This window comes from Papaver somniferum, chromosome 1 (genome assembly GCF_003573695.1).
Source record: "Papaver somniferum cultivar HN1 chromosome 1, ASM357369v1, whole genome shotgun sequence".
NCBI classification, from domain to species: Eukaryota; Viridiplantae; Streptophyta; class Magnoliopsida; order Ranunculales; family Papaveraceae; genus Papaver; species Papaver somniferum.
Genome location: NC_039358.1, coordinates 135,205,948 through 135,226,912, shown reverse-complemented (window position 1 = coordinate 135,226,912; position 20,965 = coordinate 135,205,948). Strand labels below are relative to the sequence as shown.

The 20,965-nt window shown below is 37.7% G+C and overlaps 1 protein-coding gene across 1 annotated transcript; it reads left to right on the top strand.

The window, feature by feature from the left end:
• The first annotated feature begins 15,015 nt into the window (after positions 1-15,015).
• Positions 15,016-18,280, top strand: LOC113301700 (protein transport protein SFT2-like). The gene is made up of 4 exons (XM_026550492.1): positions 15,016-15,386; positions 17,342-17,609; positions 17,712-17,816; positions 17,906-18,280. Exons 1-4 carry the CDS (start codon positions 15,187-15,189, stop codon positions 18,014-18,016), a joined length of 684 nt encoding a protein of 227 aa, XP_026406277.1. The 5' UTR covers positions 15,016-15,186; the 3' UTR covers positions 18,017-18,280.
• Positions 18,281-20,965: the final 2,685 nt, after the last annotated feature.

The following is a 20,965-nucleotide window of genomic DNA, read 5'->3' as shown; positions in this document are numbered from 1 at the left end:
CGGTTTCAGACTTTCTCAGAGTTCATGAAGCGTCCAAGAGATCAGCAACTACTGCTCCAACCTTGCTGGAAAGAACGAAAACCGTCAAAGTCGAGGAGCCGAGAAACAGCACCACCAGGCGTCTAATCAACAAGCAGTACAATGTTGAGGCTTCCATGAATGTTGCTGAAGGGAACAAGAGAAAAGTTGAAGCACAACAACATAAAAATGCTCCTCCAACGTCTACGAAAGCACCAAAGAAGGACAACCAAACTCGAGACGCACAAGCACCGACTCAACGTCAGCAGAATGATCAGGAAGTGCCATATTTTCCTTTTCCTTTTGAAGAGGTGATCGAGTTGCTGGAAGTCTGGATTCAAGATGGTGCAATCAATTTACCTTCCGTCAAGAGAGAACCGACATACGAGGAAGTGGAGAATCCGCGTTACTGTCGCTTCCATAGGTATGTCAGTCATCAGACCAGGGATTGCATAACTCTAAAACACATATTCAAGGAAAAGTCTGATTCAGGAGAACTGAGGACTGAAGGAGTACACAATAATACTCTCCCAATCCGAACATTTATGTTCTCTGAACCACCAGTCAAAGAAGCGGTTCAATCATTAATAGAGCATGCCTGCGAATTGTTTTATCTGTCAAAGGCTCAAAGGATGGACATGTTTTCGGCTCTGAACCATATAGTGTCAGGAAAACGACTGTCAATCCCAGAAACACACTCTGAGCCTCCCGTCACCGACAAAGAGATGTATGACTGGGGGCTTCTCACCACAGTCCACCTCAAAGGAAATGAATTCAAGCGAACGTTGGTCGACGTTGGTACTGCTGTCAATATCATCCCTTTGAAAACTTTCAGAGCTGCAGGCATCACTCGACAAGAAGCCACTCATGCTCCTGTCACAATCAGAGACCATGAAGGAATCTTCAGAGATGCTTATGGTTACATCATTCTGAAGATGAAAACTGGCTCGACTTGGGCAGAAACCAAATTTCACATAATTAGGAAGGACCCAAGATATGATATGATCCTTGGACGAACATGGATCCATGCTAAAAAGGTAACTCCAACAACTTCAATTGCACATTTCTATGTTGAAGAAAACTCCGACTCAGAAGAAAGCTCCGACTCAGAAAAAATAGAGGACATTTCACCATTCAAGTATCTAGAGAAAATACAAGCCTTGATAGGACTTACGCAAAGCCCTGGAGAGAGCGCACATGAATTCATCGGAAGATTCCGCACTCAGGAAAGTCTTATTCCCCCTCATGCGTCCATATTATCAACTTTCAAATATGCTACCTTTGTCCGGGGACTCAATTTTACTCATAACCAAGCTATCACCAAATGTTATGAGTGGTTAGTCTCACCTCAGCAATACTTCACCAAATGGTTAGACGCGGAACCTCTCCGAATCCATCGTCTCACTAACACGGTCATTGCTGGAATAATGACCGAATTTCACAATCAGTATCCTAAATATTCTCCCTTGCACGAGTGTCCACATGTACCGCAGAATCGGAAAGCTCCACCAACATGGAATCTCACTATACGAGAAATTCCGAATCAACATAAGATATACAGGGCACGAGCAACCAAGCCTAACAAGTTCCATGAAGGAGATTTGGTTCTTAAGGCAACTAAACGTAACTTTCATTCCACAAAGAATCCTAACTGGGAAGGGCCTTTTATGATTGCTAAGTCAGCAGTTGGAGGATACTACAACATTGGGTTTTCATGAAAGGCAAGACAAGTATACCAGTGATTCATGAGAATTGGCTCAAGATTTTCGATGCTTGAAGCATTCAACATTGGGTGTTTTATGTCAAACGCTCAAGATACCTGACGTTTGCATCTTAGGGTTTTATTTTACTTGTATTTTCAATTCCTCCAAAGCGTTTGCAATACTTGCATCCAATATTTGAATTCAACAATTTATCAAAAGTTCTTTTATTTAAGAAAAAATCTCTATCAAAGCCAAAATCCAAAAGAAAATCCTCAGTCATTCACTTGTTCAAAAACTAATCAAAAATCAAAACCAAAGTAAAATCTCGTATCCCTCAGTTGTCCAAGGTTCAAGAGATTATGGAAAAGAAAACTAAATGAAGCTATCAAAGTATGATTTCTGCTTCTCAGCATTCTCCAAGACTTGTAAAGCCGCTTTCTCCAACTCCATCTTTTCAGTCAACTCAGCAATCTTGGCCATTTTTTCCACCACAACATCACTGGTAAAGGTTATATTCTTCACTAATGCATCCTTGATGGCGTTGATCTTCTGACGAAGCCACTTCAGGTTAAAACCAAGCTCTTCAGATTTCTCCAAGTTGTACTCCCAATCAAATAGTACATCTCGAGTGACAGTACTTCTGGTCCTGATACGAATATCATCTATGACACGCAATATGTTTCCTAATTGCATTTTCAAGAAGTATCTACGTTCAGGATCTCTTGTAACGACAATATGGCCATACATCTTCCACAACTTTTCATACATGTTGGCATACCCAGCGGGAATGCTGAATCCGCCAACAGATACGTGATATGGGAGTAAAGCACCAAATGGAGGATCACAAATGCTCCCTTCATTAGGGTATTCGTGCAACATTACACGGTTCTCAATCATTGGAGCAACTTCCACGGTCATAGCAACAGCTTCCTCTGGAACAGTCTCCTCCGGCTCAACTTCTTCCATCACTGAAGTAACAACGACTGAAGCCTCGGTCTCCTCAATAACTTCAGTAGCAATGTTCTCATGACCCTAAGGTGCAAATATGGTGATTACACCACTTTGATTCGCTGAATTATTCAAATCAGCATCATTAGCTCCATTATTCTCAACTTCGTCGCTTGGTACCTAATACGAAGATTACATGAGATTAAAGCAATTCAAGCATGGGAACCAAAGGCAATCATAAAATCCAGTGTATAAGTGAACTAACATTATCTAATTTCTTTATTATGCATCCAAGACATGAGCAAATAGTGTGGAAGTTATAAAACACGTTTTTCAACAAGCTCGTCTGAAGAGATTTTATACTGCCCTGTATAAAACGACGAACTGGGAGAAATTTTTAAGGAATATAAGGTTCAATAATATACCATTCTCTTCGTATGGATGTTTTCTACAACATATCAAAATTTCATAGCAGTTGTATAAACGAGTAAAGAGTTGTGGCCAAAACATTGGACTACTTGCCAGCTGAAAATTTCTGAAGGTCTCCTGGAAGTTTATTGTTTCGCTGACTTCGACCCCTAAATGTGCTCAAAACTTTAAAAGGTTCTTTGAAAAAGTTTGTAAATTTCCTGGGCATAATGATACATGGGTAGATTGCGAAAATCTGACATCGGACGAAGATTTTATGGCGTTTTGCTAAAACGCTGAGTTCTGAATTTTCTGGTGACGTATTTCACTAAAAACTTTCATTCATTCGTGTGGATTATCATTCATTCAATCTCAAATAAGCAATATTATACTTCTGTGAAGATAATATAAAGTGTATACTTACTTGAGGGGTTCCCAAGTTATTCGAAGGATTAATATGGTTGGCATCAATATTGGGAGCACCGTTACCTCCATTCGGTCTCAATTCTTGAAGATTCTCTTTATCACTGTTATTTGAAGACAAATGAACAACCTGACCATGTTGGATTTCCACAACAATATCCTCCTGGATACATCAACAACAATTATCATTACTTCATTCAAGGAAATGCGATAATCACTTACACAAACGGATACTTACATCAACCTCTTCATCAATGCTGGATTCCTCGATTGTTCGTATAGAGGTAAGATGAAGACCGTCAATGACCGATGGGGAAAAATTCTGAAACAAATTAACAATATTCTTTTGGATCCTAATTACACGGACAAATTAAAATCGTGATCATAAGGGAAGTGCCAACAACTCACCAAAGAAATGGCTTGAGACTTCACATTATTCGGTATCATCCTATAAGATGTTCTGCTCCTGCTTTCTCCACCCTGGGGACTTCTTGAAATTATGAAAAGTCCATATGAGTTAGAGATCTCACAATACGACCATCCTACATCAAAGACAATAAAGTAATTAAGGTGTAGTTATCATGCATTCACCAAAATCATAAGGAGAAAACTAACCTGAGGACATTCTGGAGGCGTTTTTCTTTTATCACCAATGGAGAGATGCTTCAACCTTGGTCGATCAGAAATCACATCAGCAGGAGGAAACTCTCGTTCCAGAGACTTAACATCCATTGCAAACTTGTGCAAGCGCTCAAGTTGCTGATGTCAGAAGTCTACATAAACCGGAGTCGCGTAAGTAGCTCGGTCAAAACAAGGAAAAAAATAATCATTTCCTTCCACGTGTGTGCAATCCATGTGAGCCTTCAAATGATCAATTGATGGCTTATTCATTCGATGAACTGGAGTACACTGATCGAGACCCATTTGTCGAGCTGCTCTATCAATGTTATATTCTTCCACTTGAAATTCTCCATGCATTACTGACACTAAGTAACCAGGAGTGCAACTCAATATAAAAGACTTCTCTCCATCACTCAAATCAGTGCCAGTTTTCAATATGGTATTTTATTCAACAGTATTGAAAGTAATCAATTGTGAGAAGAGCGGAGGAACCGACACCCAAGGGCGAAAATCAAACTCAGACTCGATGTCCAAAACATCGGTGAGATGTATCTTCTGTTGTGGTTGCTTTGTCGACCAACGCATGATCCTGGCATTATTTTTCTCAAGGAAGGCATGGCGAGTGTCGACATTTGTCCCTTGCAAGACACTACGAGGAACCGGTGCATACTTCTCAAAGTGCTCCCGCATCAAAGCTTGGAGGAACATAGTATTAAAATATGTTTCAATTTTCATGAAGCCGTTGGAGATACTAGAGTCTATGACTAAGGAGTCTAAATTGGAAACCAGTGAACCCAAAAATAGACTGCCGATGGGAAGTTTCTCACCTTTGGCCATCTTTATGGTAAAAGAAATCACAAATGACTTCAACAAATGTCCGATATCCTCAAGAACATCTCTGGAGAGCCACAAGCACAAGACAGCAGCGATGGTCAGGGGACTATCGACAGGTTCTTCAGGAACCTCATCTCTTGGCAACCAGTGCTTCAACCATTGAGCATAGCAGGTTTTGGGCGACTTGTTGAATTCACGCAATGTAGTTTCCAGCACGTCAGATATCACATTCTCCTCTGTTGAGAGCTCTTCAGGGAAATTGCCAGTAATTAGGAGATGCAACAAAGCGACTACGTCTTCTAAAGTGATAGTGAATTCTCCCCATCTGCATATGAAAGTATGAGTAGGAACTCACCAGCGAGCAATCAAAGCAACCATACTTGGTATGTCGTGATGAATAATCAAATTCCCAGTAGCCTAAATAGCTCGTGTCACCTGTGGACGATCCAGCATGGTCCTTACATGACTATGACCCAACATATGCCTTGCCCATCCAGAGAAATGTGCCAAGGGATTTCGAGAAAGTTTAATTTCCACGTGTGAACCCAAATAGTGTTTCCCACTCAAACAAAACCCAACTATCGCCTGAGGAGATACTAATTTGTTATGAATAGTACTCCTGGGATTTATGAGCAGCCGAAATGACGAGCCTGAGGGACGCTTTTCGGGTCTATACAGAAACACGAAGAATTCGTCATCAACGTTTGGGATGTTCTTGGTTTTAGAAGCTTCCTATTTCTCCTTAGAAGTCCCAGAACCATCATTTCTGGAAGAATCATCATCTCTAGAAGACGCGTCTGTAGAAACATCCTCTCTAGAAACATCATCTTCAGAAGCGGTACCACGGGGATCAGTCATCTTTGCGAATGTTGTTGTGACATCCATACATGAATTTTATCAACAATGGAATTAAAAGCAACAGAAAAATTATGATGCTCACATCAGTGTCTACAAAAATGGTAATCCTTAACTCTTACATGTTTACGATTTCACGAACTTAGTGATAATAACGTAAAACTTTCGAAAATTTGCTCACTCCTTCAAATCTGCGAAGACGAGCGAAATTCATCATTCAAAAGTCAAACACCTGACTTTTCACGAAACTACGAATAATTCACATAACTCTTCATGTGAACATTCACTGATTTTCTGTGTACATACACTATGAGTTCACGAACTCATGAAAATATTATTTGCTTTCAACGATCTCTCAAAAATCAAATTTTGATTTTCTTAATAAAATTCCTTTTATTTTATTTTTTTTAAAAACTCACGTATAAAAAAATAATCTTTTTTTCTTTTACGTGGGTTAATAATTAAAAAAAAAACTTATTTTTTTTTTGCTCAAACGAGCATTTGTCTATGAAACGAGGGTCTTTTCTATTTTTCCAAGAGTCCACATATTCCAAATAAAATTTTGAAAGTTCACAAATAAATTTTATCATAGGGTACAGGTCTTTTCAAAATTCCTCTAACTTTAAGGATCATTATTTATTACTTCTACTACGAACGAACCTACGTTCCTAAAAGTGTTTGTGAAAGTTCATGCTTTGAAAATAAATTTTGGTTTTCATGAAACCTAATAAACAAAATTTTCTCTACTGCTTGTTTTTTAAACTAACGAACGGGCATACGTTTTCTAAAACGACTTTCATGAAACCTACATCTTCATGCATACATATGAAATCTTGTTTTGAACAACTCATGGAAAACTCTTGAACTCATAGCAATAATAAAAAAAAACTTACTTGTCGGGCGCCGGAAGTTGGCCGACGGTGGGAGCATCGCCGGCAACGACTGGATTTTCCAGCGAACAAAAAAATAATAATTTTTACACGTGAAGAAGAGATGGAAAGGGAGCTGGTCGGTCACTAATTTTTTTTATTAGGGTTCTTCCCTTTTATATTAATTTTATTTCCAAAAATCTAATAAAATAAGGATTTCCTTTTTTGGGCTTGGGCCCGCAAACGCTAAACCGACCAAAACTGGACTTTCAACCGACCAAATCATCGGTGCTTCATCTCTTCGCACTCAAGAAATCACACTCTATCACATTATCAGGGTCCTTATCTGTACATTTGCTCGTGCATGACACCATTGAAGCAAATCGAGGATTCTGAGAATACCTTTGTATTACCGAGTTCAACCACTCTCGCCAACTGAAAATCACCATCTAATGCTTACTGCGGAACTTGATTGTCCCTCACTAAGCAGGGGACTTAATGTTGATGGTGGATTTTCAACAAAGGTAAAAATCGTAAAATCATGATACTGCATGTTTCTGACACGGCTTCAAGAACGCATGTGACGATTCGTATTTTACGAGCCATGATGAATATGTTTCTCGAAAAGCCTCCACTAGCTGAGCGTTCGATGACTTGCATTTCATCATGCTCTCTATGTAGAATAACATAATTGGGAGGTTCTCCGTATGTTTGAGAACTTAACGCCTTCAGGACGTCGGTGATACTCATTGTTCCCTGACTACATAGAAGAACGATTGGGCGGTTCTCCGTAAGATTGAGAGCATTAACGCCTTCAAGACGTCGGTGATACTCATTGTTCCCTGACTATGTTGAGAGACTGTGTATAGATCCAGGCGGTTCTCCATTCATGATTGTTGAGAGGGAAAAACACCTTCAGGGCATCGGCAACACTCGCTGTTTCCTGACTATGCACCTTTTAGAACGGGTATGACGCTTTAACTGGCTAATATTCCTTATGCAATAGATTAATTCTACCGTGACATTCACCACTGAATTCCAAGAAGATAATCTATTTTATCTCATTACTCCGATTTCATGATCGAATCCACGGATGATCTCATGGAATAGTAATAGATAATCTCGTTACTCCGATTTCATGATCGAATCCACGACTGATCTCATGGAATGGTAATAAACAATTTTATTACTCCGATTCTGTAGTCGAATCCAAGATCCTATGGGATGGTAATGCTCATTTTATTATTCTGAATCCATAATCGAATCCACGGCTGATCTTATGGATTGATAATAAATAACTACTCACCTTTATTACTCAGTTTCATGAACCATTCTCCACTGAATTCCATGAATTAGTAATAAATACTCAACGATTGGGCATCTGGATTATCACTGAGTAAGTCCCAAGAAAATGGTGCAAGTGTACTCGACAATGATGCACGACCGAGCACCCAAATGCACGAACGAGCATTCAAAAATATGGACAAATGAGGAATCCTACACAAAACAGGAGAGAGAAAATAATAATATTAAAATAATGAAGAGGTTCCCAGGAACCGGGCCCACCAGCCGTTGGACGGTCCCCATGCTTCTTCCATTATTTTTTCTTATTTTATTATTTTCATGAATTCATGAAAACTACTTCATTCTAGCAACTTTCCTTGTTTGAGCAAAACTCATGGTTTCTCCATATTTTCACGGTTTTATGAAAAATAATAAAAATAGGGAAAGGTGTTGAGGGACCGGGCTACCTGGATGGCCGGCCATGCCCTAGCCGTGGCCGGTCCCACACCTTACAATCCCTAGTCTTTCATAATTGTTAGTTCCCTCATCTCATGAAACTCCTCAGTTTGAGTAAAAATCATGATTTCTTCATATTTTCTCAAATATTGCTCAAACCATGAAAAAGCCAAAACGTCAAATGGTCACATGACCGAGTAGGCTACTCATGCCAAATATTAAAATATTATTATTTTAATATTTTCCAAATTTTGATCAAACGAGCAAAGTTCTACTTGCTCATTCGAGCAAAATCAAGAATTTCAGTCAAAGATTGAACTCTTCTGAAAATTCAAAATATTGCTCAAACGCACATCAGAAAATGCCGAAACTCTCAGGACTGAGACACGGACATTATGGTGACACGTGATGCTTCCTTGACCGACCAAGGCCGGCCTTAAGGCTTGCAATGAGCCGGTCCCACACATTCTTATGATTTTGACCTAATTTGCTCAATTGCTCATATTGGGTCCAAACTCTTTCCAACCAACTTGGAATTTGCTCAAACGACCATCCGTTGGTCCCACAACCACCAAGGTCCGGTTTCATGCCCTCTTGGTTGGTCCCTCACTTTTCCACAATTAGGTTTTATTACCTAATGCTCAATCGAGCGCTATTTCAATAAATGATGAAACCGGCATTTAATCATCATTCTTTCACCAACTGGTCAACCCAGAACCCTGGTGCATGCTCACTCGAGCACTTGGGCACCACATGGACTCCTCATTTCGTGTGGTCGGTCCCTCCCTCACTCATGATCTATTTTCAAAAATTCACCAATTTGATGAACGATTGATCAAAAAATTAGGGTTTTGAACAAACGCTCCACAAAATCATCATTCTGAGCAAGTTCAAACACTAATAAATTTATGTTGATCCAGCAATCAACATCTGGATTAATTATATAATATTCGGTAGTCTACCAATATTTTAATTAATATTTTGTTGGGTCACGTCACCAATAAAAATTCGTCGAATTGAGCAATACTTGCTCAGTTACTTGAATATTGATCTAACTATCAATATTCAGTAATTCGTCGAACTGAGCAATACTCGCTCAGTTGCTCAAGTATTGATCCAACTATCGATATTCAGATGCTCAGTTGCTCGAATTTATAATATTTGCTCAGAAGAGCAATATCTAAGAACGTCTAACATGTTCAATCCATGAATCATCGAGCATTTGATCACTCATGCTCGATTCAACAAAACTTAGACTCATTGTCTAATCAGTCAACAACTGACTAATAAAATACACGTCTATCATGCAGACTCCACGATTCGTGAGACATCAATCACGTCACATGGGGGGATGTCAATTAGGGTTTTGGTCTGGCGGCCTACGGCACGTGGATTCATCCACGATGAGAAATGTGAGTAAGTCGTGCAAATGGTTGAAGGAGTTAGCAAAGTAGTGGGTGGACGGTTAACCAAGTCTCCATACGACCTGGAACTGGTTTCACCACGATTTCCCACTTCCTACTCTTTCACTCAAGAAACCGTCACACTTACAGGGATCAAGGTTTTACTATTCTGACAATATAAATAAGTTTCTGAATCCATGATTGAAGACAACATTCGTCTACACAGATTTTTTCGAGCAATTACTCTCAAGAATTCATCAATCTACCAGAACTTATTCGAACTCATCAGTTCACAGAAATTGCAGAAACCTTCAACACATCCACAATCCTTGATCATCATTGGTCCCACACAATTCTCAGCTTCCCTCCTACAGATCAACCCATCTCCCTCTTTGCGACCTATTGATTCTGGAACGACCATTGACTTAGTTTAGGCCGGAGTCCTACAGATTGATCTCTCGAATCTAAGCACTCGCTTTGCAATGCATCTGTGTGAGGTTGAATAGTTTGCTCAGTTGAGGAGTCTCGACAACACGCTCGGCTCTTCAATTCCCTGAAAAACCAGCGAATCGTTTTCCCCCATCTTCAGACTTATACATGTATGAGTTCCCACACAATGCTTATATCCAACCATGGTTATATAATCTAAACTCTCATTTCAATCATTGAAACATTCTTAGAGGACGTTATATAGTTGTTGTTCACACACAATTTTTCGTCAAAGCAATTTTCAAGTAATTGAAACTTGATGTGACTTTGGTCACTAGTAAAGATGAACTTGGCCAAAGCGAAAGCTTACCAACACATATTTCGAGAAATAGATAAGCGAGATAAACTCGGCTCGAAATAAGAAATGTGTATAATCAAAGTCTATATAGCAAAACGACTTTTGTCTCAAGATAGGAGATAGATTAGATAGACTTTTGAGTGATAGATAAGTTCAAGTCTCCACATACCTTTTAGTCGATAAAGTTCCACCAGTTCCTTGAGTAGTTCTTCGTCTTTGTATGATGATCGCCATGGAGTCTTGAGCTCAACTACACTTTCTATCCTAGTCCGAGACTTAGCTATAAGTAGACTAGAAATCAAGACTTATAGTTTTGATCACTAACATTGACAAGCATGCTTGAGATAGCAACGCATGCGAGTTCGACCGAGCAGTGCTCTAACATATATAAACATCAAACAACCATTTCACAAATTCTGTAAGACGCTAGACATACCCCCTATGTATCACCTTTCTGTTTTCTTCTCTGGAACCTCTAGACATCCAAAAATGAATTAGTTTTCAAACAACACCATACCCTCCCCCCCGGAAAACATCCTGGCATAGACCCTGAAGCAACAACAAATATCAGAGCAACAACTATAATATTAGCTGGGTGGACCAGATTGGATAAATATCAACACGGATGGGTCTGCTAAGGGACATCCAGGAATGGTGGGTGCAGATTTTATTTGCAGGGATTTGAGTGCTCAAACTGTGATGGCTCTCGCGCAACCACTTGGAATAACTACCGTGCTAATAGCCAAAGCATGGGCAACTCTGCTAGCATCAAGAATATCAATAGAGAGACAATGACCAAAAATTATTTTTGAGACGAATTCGGAAAATCTGATGCGCTTCATTAAAACAGACGCTGAATCTCCGTGGTATATTGCAGAAATGATTACTGAAATAAAACAAAGAATGCGACAAATCCCTCTTTGTGATATTCAACACAATTTTAGATGGGAATCAAGCAACAGATGGCCTCGCAACTTTGCAGTAAACGGAACCCAAGTAGGAAATTTATCAACAACAATATGGGTACATGCCATCACACCTTTTATCAACCAAATTATATTAAATGACTCTGTGGGTACAAGATACCCACATGTAATAGCTATCTAAGCATGTTTTTCCGTTTCTCATGCTTCAAAAAAGAAAAGAAAAAGTGATATAAACCCCGACACCAATACTCAATCCTGTCAACATGACCCAATCAAGTGGTGTGAACCCCAATTCACCAAAAGGAAAATGAAAAATGTTCGTTGTATCCCAAAAACGCTCAACAAAATAATTAATCAACGAATGACAAGATTTTTCTATGTCCATGGTCAATTTTTTTTCATCCTGCATTTTCAATTATGTATTGAAATCTAGGACCGTGCTTTGTAATGTCCTTGTAGTGCCCAATGACTGAGATGACGAAACCACGGTGATGATAACTAAAATTCTGATCTTGTGTATATGTAATATCCATCGACCTGTGCTTCTTACCATCTTCTATTACATGGTACTTACCAAATCCTGGAACATAGACCTCCACATGGATTGTATCACGCTCCTCAACAACTTAAGGTTTCTTGTTGTCCTTTTGTTGACGACCGAATCTCGCCGTAGCCCGATTACTTATTTATGCAAACGAAAAACTCTACAAACAATCATAAATCCACAAAAATACAAATTTCATCATTAAAAGAGTAATCATCAAAACAAATCAACTCTACAAACATTCATAAATCCACAAAAAATACAAATTTCAGAGTAATCATCTAAACAAATCAACTCTACAAACATTCATAAATTCAAGATATATACTACTTGCCAAGTTAAAAGAGTAATCTTCTAAATCGAGTAATCAACTCTATTCAATCCTACAAAATTCAAATTTCATCCATAACAAAATCTACCTATAATTAAATAATCAACAATACAATACAATTTCATAAACATACATTGTTCCATAAATTCATATATATTCATAATTCAAAATCCTATAATTCCAAAAACATCCATACACACAAATTAGATTTTGTACAACAAACATATCCATCTATATTGTTTTAACTCAATTTACATACACATATTAGGTCTTCTACATGTACGACAAACATATCCATCTCTGAACACATGAAATTAACCAAAACCCAACTCCAATTATTGAATCCCAATTCAAATTAATCCTTTAAAACCTAATTTACAACTTCAAAAACCTAGCTAAGAATTAAACACAATTTAACAATTAAAATTTACAAAACCTTATTAAAAAGTACCATAATCATAACTTTAATATTCAATTACATTCCTACAAACCCAATTAACAAAATACTATAACAAAATTGAATTTTACAAAACCCTGGAAAAATTAGTTGTAACATTAAAACTAATAACGGGTTGAGTTAGATACCTTCTTTTCATTAATTTATTCATGAACTTAAGCTAAAATTGGAAGAGAGATTGGAAAATGAAGATTATGGACGAGTTTTATTCTTAGTGTTGAAGTGTGTAGAAATGTTGAGAAGAATTGAGAAGTGTTGAGAAAAGAGAGAAGAAACCCACTTATCCTCTTATGTGGAATTCTATTTACGTTCACACCCACGAATTGTTCATGTGCATAATAAAACAGATGTATAAACCACGCCTGAAACATGCAAAGGTATAGTTAACGCCTCATCAGGCGAAGGTATAGTGTACGTCTGAAATTCGAGTGGAGATTTAGTTTACGCCTGGATGGGGCGAAGGTATAATTAATGCATGACAATGCGAAGATATAGTTAAAGCCTGTAACACGGCGGTGACCACTGGATTCGTTTCACTGGGGGCGTAATTATTCGTTCGTGTGATACCAGGCGTTAGTATTATCTACGCCCCATCCAGGAGTGTACAATACGTTCGCCTCTGAGTGAAACGAGGTTTATACATTCGCCTCTAAGTGAGCGGAGATTAAACGAGCGCTTGACTATAATTTGCTCCACTCCCGATGTGTTTAAACTTTACCGCGGACTGTAAACTTAAAAATTTGGTATTTTTTAGTTTTTGATCTTTGGTTATACTCACGTGATTGTGGACGCTCTGAGGCTTCGGTAAAGCCCGGCACGCACGGGTACCCTAGCGTTGTTGAATCATCAGTTTTTACTGGTAGGAAATATCATTTAGTCCTAGAAATAATATATTAGAGAGAGTCTAGTCCAGTTGACTCAGTCATGTGTCTGTTTGGTCCTTTTTGGAAAAATATATTATAGTTTGGTCCTACGATGACGTCATGGATGATGTAATTGTCATTGTGTGGTGACAAAAATATCCTTTTGGGACCACATATATAGAAAAAATCCTAGAAAATATCTTATCTTTATTTTTACATTCTCTCTCTTCCTTTTTTTTTTCAGATCTAGTTTTTTTCTCTCCATTTCTTTTTTCTTTTTCTTTTCTGCTACTTTTTTTTTCTTCGATGAAGACGATGGTGATTTGATCTGTTGTTGTTGTTGAAAGAAGACGATGGAGATGATGTTTCGATGAAGACGATAGTATTGGTGTTGCTGTTGAAAGAAGATGATGGAGATGATTTTTGTTGATGTTTCAGATCTACTTTTCTTCTTGTTTTTCTTTCTCTTTTTTGATAAAGATGATGGTGTTGAAGTAGAAGAAGATGACGAAGATGTTGTTGTTTGTTTATGATGTTGTTGTTTCTGTTGTCAAAGAAGATGACGAAGATGTTGTTGTTTGTTTATGATGTTATTGTTTCTGTTGTCAAAGAAGATGACGAAGATGTTGTTGTTTGTTTATGATGTTGTTGTTTATGATATTATTGATGAAGTTCATTGTTGTTGTTGTTGTTGAAGATGACGAAGAATTTATTTCTGTTGTTGTTGAAGACGACGAAGATGATGATGCTGGAGTTCATTTCTGGAACGAATTCTGTTTTTTAGGTTTTTATATGGAGTTCATTTCTGGAATGAACTCTGTTTTTTAGGTTTTTATGAACTCTGTTTTTTTTTAGGTTTTTATATGGAGTTCATTCCATAAATGAATTCTGTTTTTTTTTAGGTTTTTATATGGAGTTCATTTCTGGAATGAACTCTGTTTTTATAGATTTTATATGGAGTTCATTTCTGGAATGAACTCTGTGTTTTTTAGATTTTATATGGAGTTTATTTCTGGAATGAACTCTGGTTTTTTTAGGTGATTTCTGAAAAAAAAAATAAGTAGAAATTAACAAGTGTTCATTTTGAAGAATGAACTGGTACAAAAAAAAATAAGTAGAAATTAACAGTGAAAGGTACTTTTATCCATATAATATTTTTAAATAATTATGGACCAAACACGTTTTTCCAAAGGACCAAACTAACATGGGCCCACCTAAAAAAGATTGAACAATATTTTTCTCTTTTTAATGCTGCGCTGCTACCTTCTTAGTAATAAAAACTCATCTCTCAAAATTGGCTTCTTCTTTTTCTCCTCCTTTTGCTCCACTCTCACTCAGAGAAACTTAGATGCTGCAAACCGTAATAATTTGATCTATTCCCGCAATCTCGCAGTAACAATTTAAACAATTATCGATCTCCTCGTTTTTTTCTTCCGCTGAATGAAATTGAGAAGCAATGAAGAATGCAGCACAAGCTTGGTTCTCGGGAGGATCGGTATACGAAGAGGAAGTAGGTCAAAGTTCATCTTCATCTATTCTCGCTGATTGGAATTCTTATGCTGCTTCAAGAGAATCCGAAGATTCTTCTGGTTTAGGTTTTGACATCGAAGCTGCTGTTAAAACCGCAAATGATAAAGTCACTGGTGGCTTCAGTTTGTAAGATCGATCGAACATGAACCTGAAATTTAATATTATTATGTTTTATCTAGGGTTAATATTTATTTGCTTATAATACGTAATTATCATGAGATGGTGATTAATGCTTTTAGTTGAATTTTAGGGTTTCTGATCACATAATATCCTCACATTGTTTTAGAATTCCGATTGATGGTCTAAACATTTAATATTTCTTTGTTTTTTCAAATTGGTAACTCTTTTAGTTGAAAATTAGAGTCCTTGATCACATGATATACAGACATAGTTGAAGGATTTTTGATGGTCTAAACATTTAATATTTCTTTGTTTTTTCAAATTGGTAACTCTTTTAGTTGAAAATTAGAGTCCTTGATCACATAATATACAGACATAGTTGAAGGATTTTAGTTGATGGTTATATTGTTTGATACCGAATCCGGATTTGTCGTATTAATAGTAAGAATGAGTATTTTGAAACTTAAAGAAATAAAGATAATGTGGTGTAGGTGGGAGCAAAGGTTATGATGCTTAAGTGTAAGTGATTTGTGTTGTGTAGTGAACTGAGAATAATTAGGACGATAGGTGGTGAAAAATGTCTAATTGGGTACTTATGTATTTCAGCATGGTATGTCTTTGTAAAGCAAATGAGATGGTAGTTGAAATTGCAAGAGAAATTCTTGCTTCTTCTTTTTGATCATTCAGAATATGAACATGTAACAATGGTTCCTTAATACAGGGATTTAGTTAACAGTGTAGGTATCAAGATGGAGGTAGGTTCTTTTCGTTTCACAATTAGGCAATTAGCTATATTGACTTCTTAGGTTCTGGTGATGCTGCTTGAACATCTAGGGTATTAAACAACTAGTATTTGCAACTAGTGGTGGGCCTGGTGGCAACATCATGCAGTATAAGAAGGGACATGGTTTATATGATTAACCCTGTTTTTTTCGAGGAAAAAGGGCGTTAAACAACTAAAGTTTAGAACCAGTGGTGACAATGCCCGGTGAAAAAAGGCATGGTTTATATTGTTCACCATGTTTTTCTGAGGAGAGAAGATATTTATACTCGACTTTAGAACCTAGAGGTTACCTGTTTCTCCCGTTTGTCTTTTGGATAGTTGTAGACTTGTACTCCCTCCGTTTCAAAAAAATAGGCTTATTTCATGTGTAATTTGTACATGAAACATGCCTATCTTTTTGAAACGGAGGGAGCAGTTGATTTCTGTAATTCTGGTGGCTTTCAAATATTTGTGTGTTGACCTGCACTGATGAACTCCATGGATTTCCTATCGTCTTTAATTTCAGAGCAAAGTTGCTTCATGTTGTCAATTGGTTGGATAACTATGCCACATTCTATAATCGATCTTAATGCGTAATTAATCCTTGACCTGTATATTTGAGGCAGAACATGACTGAAATATAAAGATTTTCTGACTGCTGATAGTTGGTATGAGATTTTGGTGGCTATGAATGTAGAATAGGGTTATACACTGGAGCTGTTGGCATGAGGAGGAATGCATGTTTAAATTTATTATTCAATTAACCAGTCATGAGACTCTCATGGGGGACATTTCAGAGCTTTCTTTGCTTTTATGTCCTTGACATCTACTCCATTTGGCTAAGCATATTCGATATTCTGTGCTCAAAAAGTGCCCATCCTCTGAAAACTTGCTCTAAAGGCATTTAAAAGGCTTCCAAACACAAAGTTCAGTAAGAAGGTGGTGAGGTATTGTAATTTGTGCAGGAGGGCGTAGGTTTGATAATCTTTAGATGTAGTGACTCTACAGAAATGTGATATTGCTTAATTAACGCTTTACACACATTAGAAACTGTTTTGGTTAGATACAAAGTCCTATCTGTATGTTTTTCCATATGCTATTGCTTCTAGGGTTGTCTTATGACTTGTGTCTTTCATTCACGAGTTATCCTGCATCCACTATTTGTATTTTTAACTTCCGACTTGTCTTGATCTTTAAGGTTTTCTAAAGGAGCGAAGGATTTGTCGGGGAGTTTTCACTCAGCCACTAGTAATGTTCCTTCAGGGAAATCTCTCATGTACTTCGGGCTGCTCCTAGGGGCTGGAGTATTTTTTGTTTTCATTGCGTTCACCATGTTTTTACCCGTCATGGTGCTGATGCCTCAGAAGTTCGCTACCTGCTTTACCATTGGCTGCGCCTTCATTATAGGATCATTTTTTGCTCTTAAAGGGCCAAAAGATCAGCTGTTACACATGACAACCAGAGAAGTATGTTAGCAATGCTTTTAGTTATTTCCTTCATTTGCCTACTTTTTCTTGCCGATGGAAACAAAATAATCACTTTTATCTTTTATTTTTTTATTTTTACAGAGACTTCCTTTTACACTGGGGTTCTTTGGCAGTATGGTTGGTACAATTTACGTATCAATGGTGCTTCACAGTTACATTCTCTCTGTATTATTCTCAGTATTGCAGGTATAGAATTTTTGATCTCCCTCCCTCCCTCTCTTCGTTTTCTCGAAGAATTTATTAACAATGAGCTGTTGTCGTCCCAATCCTGCTAGGTACTTGCACTATCATATTATGCACTATCTTACTTCCCAGGAGGTTCGGCTGGACTGAAGTTCCTTACTTCCACTCTTACCTCTTCAATATTGAGGTGTTTTGGCAGGTGATATCATGTCTCTTTGAGAGTTTTAAGAAAAAATTCCTGGAGTCACCCTCTGAGTCAATTACAGGAGCATCACCGTGTTATGAGATGTGCTTAGCTTATATCAATATTTTTGTTAGAAATTTGTCGCTTACAAATGCACTCGCATGTTAACTTCTAACACCTCAGAAAAGGAAATGTTCCAACTGTAAATGGTTATTAACCTTTGGATAAGCATCCAAGTTTTATATGGATTTTTGCATACATATGAAGACTTGCTTTGAATTGCTGTCTTTCTGTTAAATTAGCCAGACCTATCTTTGAAGGCATTTTAAGACTGCCAATTAAATGTAAGGTCCGTCTAACAGCAGTACTGAATACTTAGCAATATTTCCCAACACTATTAAAGCTTGCGTATAAAGCTAAACTGGAGTGGTGAAAGACCTGGCCAGGCTGGGACGTCCATGTCAACTCATGCCCTGCGAATCAATCCCTCCCAGGTGCTTGGGCTTTGAAGAATGCTGGTTGGACTGATGATCAGTGAGTTGTGCTATTGCCTGTGTGAGTTGTACTATTAATTTCTAAGGCATCTTTTCATGAACCATTTGTTAGGGACCATGGTTTTTTTTTTGGAGAACATGGTCTTATTAGGCCAACCTCCCTATACTTATAAGGGGTGTCCTAAAGTTAGGTAAATACACATTTACCCTTTATTTTAATTTAAATTAAAACTAACATAATAACTATATAAATCTAATCATATACATCTAACCTAAATGAATTTATCAACCAAAATCAAAAACAAAAACAAAAACAGGAGGGGAATCGAAATTTTTTAGTTTTGAAAAAAAAAATTATTCTCTTCTTCTTCTCTTTTTTTCTTGGGAATTTTGATAAAATACCCCCGTTTTTTTAAACCCATAAAATTAATGCCCCCGTTTTTTTCAAACTTTCTAAAATGCCCTCACCGTTTATTTTCACCCCTTGGACCCGCATAATGGAGTCAATGGTCGTTTACCTAGTCAAAATATCGGGTCAAATTACCATATATACCCCCACACTAAACCTAAATCGTGAGAGAATCTTCAGGTCCTCTCATTTCTTCCTCCTCTCTATTGCGGCTGCTGTGTGGTCGATTGGTTTGAGTTCTGATGGGTAAAGAGATATTTAAGATGGGGGACTAAACTGAAATTGAATGATTCAAGGAAGGTTGATGGTGATTGTATGGAAAACAAATCGAGAATATATCCATGTGATCTCTCTTACGCGTACCCGATCCGACAGTCGATAGGAGAAGAAATCATTTCTGGAACCGAGTGGAAAAAGGATCCTCTCGTAAAACCCTAGTCCATCTTCAATTTCAGATCCCATCAGGTAAGATTCGGCTACAAACTATCGAAATTAATACTAATTTTCTGCAAATTTGTTCACGTTTCTCGCTGTTGATGATTTGAATGGTGTAATTTGAGCTTCTTATGTGATTCAGATAGCTTGAGTTAGGAAAAACACTTTAGAAGAAAGGGTTGATTGTGATTGAAACAGTTGGGATTGAAATTTGTAGAATTTGGATGTGATGGGGATGGGTGTTGAGTTTTATTTTCATTATGCGCTTGTTCTGGTTGTGTTGTCTAGGGGATTAGTTTAATGGCCGTGAAACTCAGTGCAAGACTGAAATGAGAATATGGGGAAGATTTGGACAGGTTTTTGACTGTTAATTGGTGCTGAGATGCAGATAGAGACGATACTGGTGAGCTGTTATTTCCTTAGAACGTGAATTAGATAAGAAGAGGAACTGATGTCATCAACTAACAGGGATGAACGGAGTAGATTCAAGGGTTATTGGATCTGTTGTGTGGAAGAACAAATGAGTTTTGTAGATATGTAGCTATGGTATGGTTGATTGAGAAAGATTGAGAAGATGATGCCGAGTCCGTGTGTATGGTGATGGTGAAATGGGTTGTTAAACTGATTCTGCGATGAAGGTTAATGGTGTTTGACTCAAGGAAGAGATGGGTTCGGCAGGGGAGAGTCTGTTTTGAGCTGTGGGTGATTTTTAAGATGAACTAGGTGAAGAATAGGTGTGAACAACAGATAGGTTAATGTTTGCAGGAAGAAGGCCTGCACCTAGACGGCAAATGGCTGAGAAACAAACAGAACTCGGACGACGTAGAGTCCAATGACCGATCCCAGTGCAGAATTGGTCCGATTCAACTCAGTGAAACAACCGATAAGGCCGTGTTTTCTATTGACTCGGCATTCAAGTGGATTCGGTTCGACTCAGTAGGAAGGGCTTTTTAGACTTTTTGACACTGCCACCTAAGGGTTAACGCCTGCTAACTGTCGTTTCCCGTTTTTTGAATAAAACGGTCAAGGAAGGGCATTTGAAAAATTTCTAAAAAACGGCGGCATTTTTTTAGTGTAATGTGAAAAGTACGGGTACTTTATCAAAAAGCCCTTTTTTCTTTGACGTTCCTCGTTGGATTGAAAAACCCATCAATCTTTTTAATTCGTTTTTTCATTGGGAAAATTGAGTAGAAATCATCAAAATATGGTTTAAATGGAAGTTAATGTGGCATGTTCGGTTAGGAATAGTTTTAAAAAAACTAGTTTTGTAACCGAACATTCTGAAACCAAGAACACGAAGAACACTTCGGTTATCACGAATTTCATTTTTCGTAACCGAACTCCGAGTTCGGTTGGTTCGCAAAAAATAGTTTTAACCGAACTCCTCATTGAAAACCAATATATTGTGTTCGGTTGGTCCCCAAAAAATTCTAAAACTAGTTAGTAACCTAACTCTACCCATAATACAAAGAAAAAAACAAAAAAAACACTGTAACCGAACTGTGTTATTTTTCACACTATGTTGAGTTATGATTTAACCGAACTTTGCCTACTCTGTTTGGTTGGTTCGCAAAAAATTCTAAAACTATCTAGTAACCGAACTCTACCCATATTACAAAAAGAAAAAAAA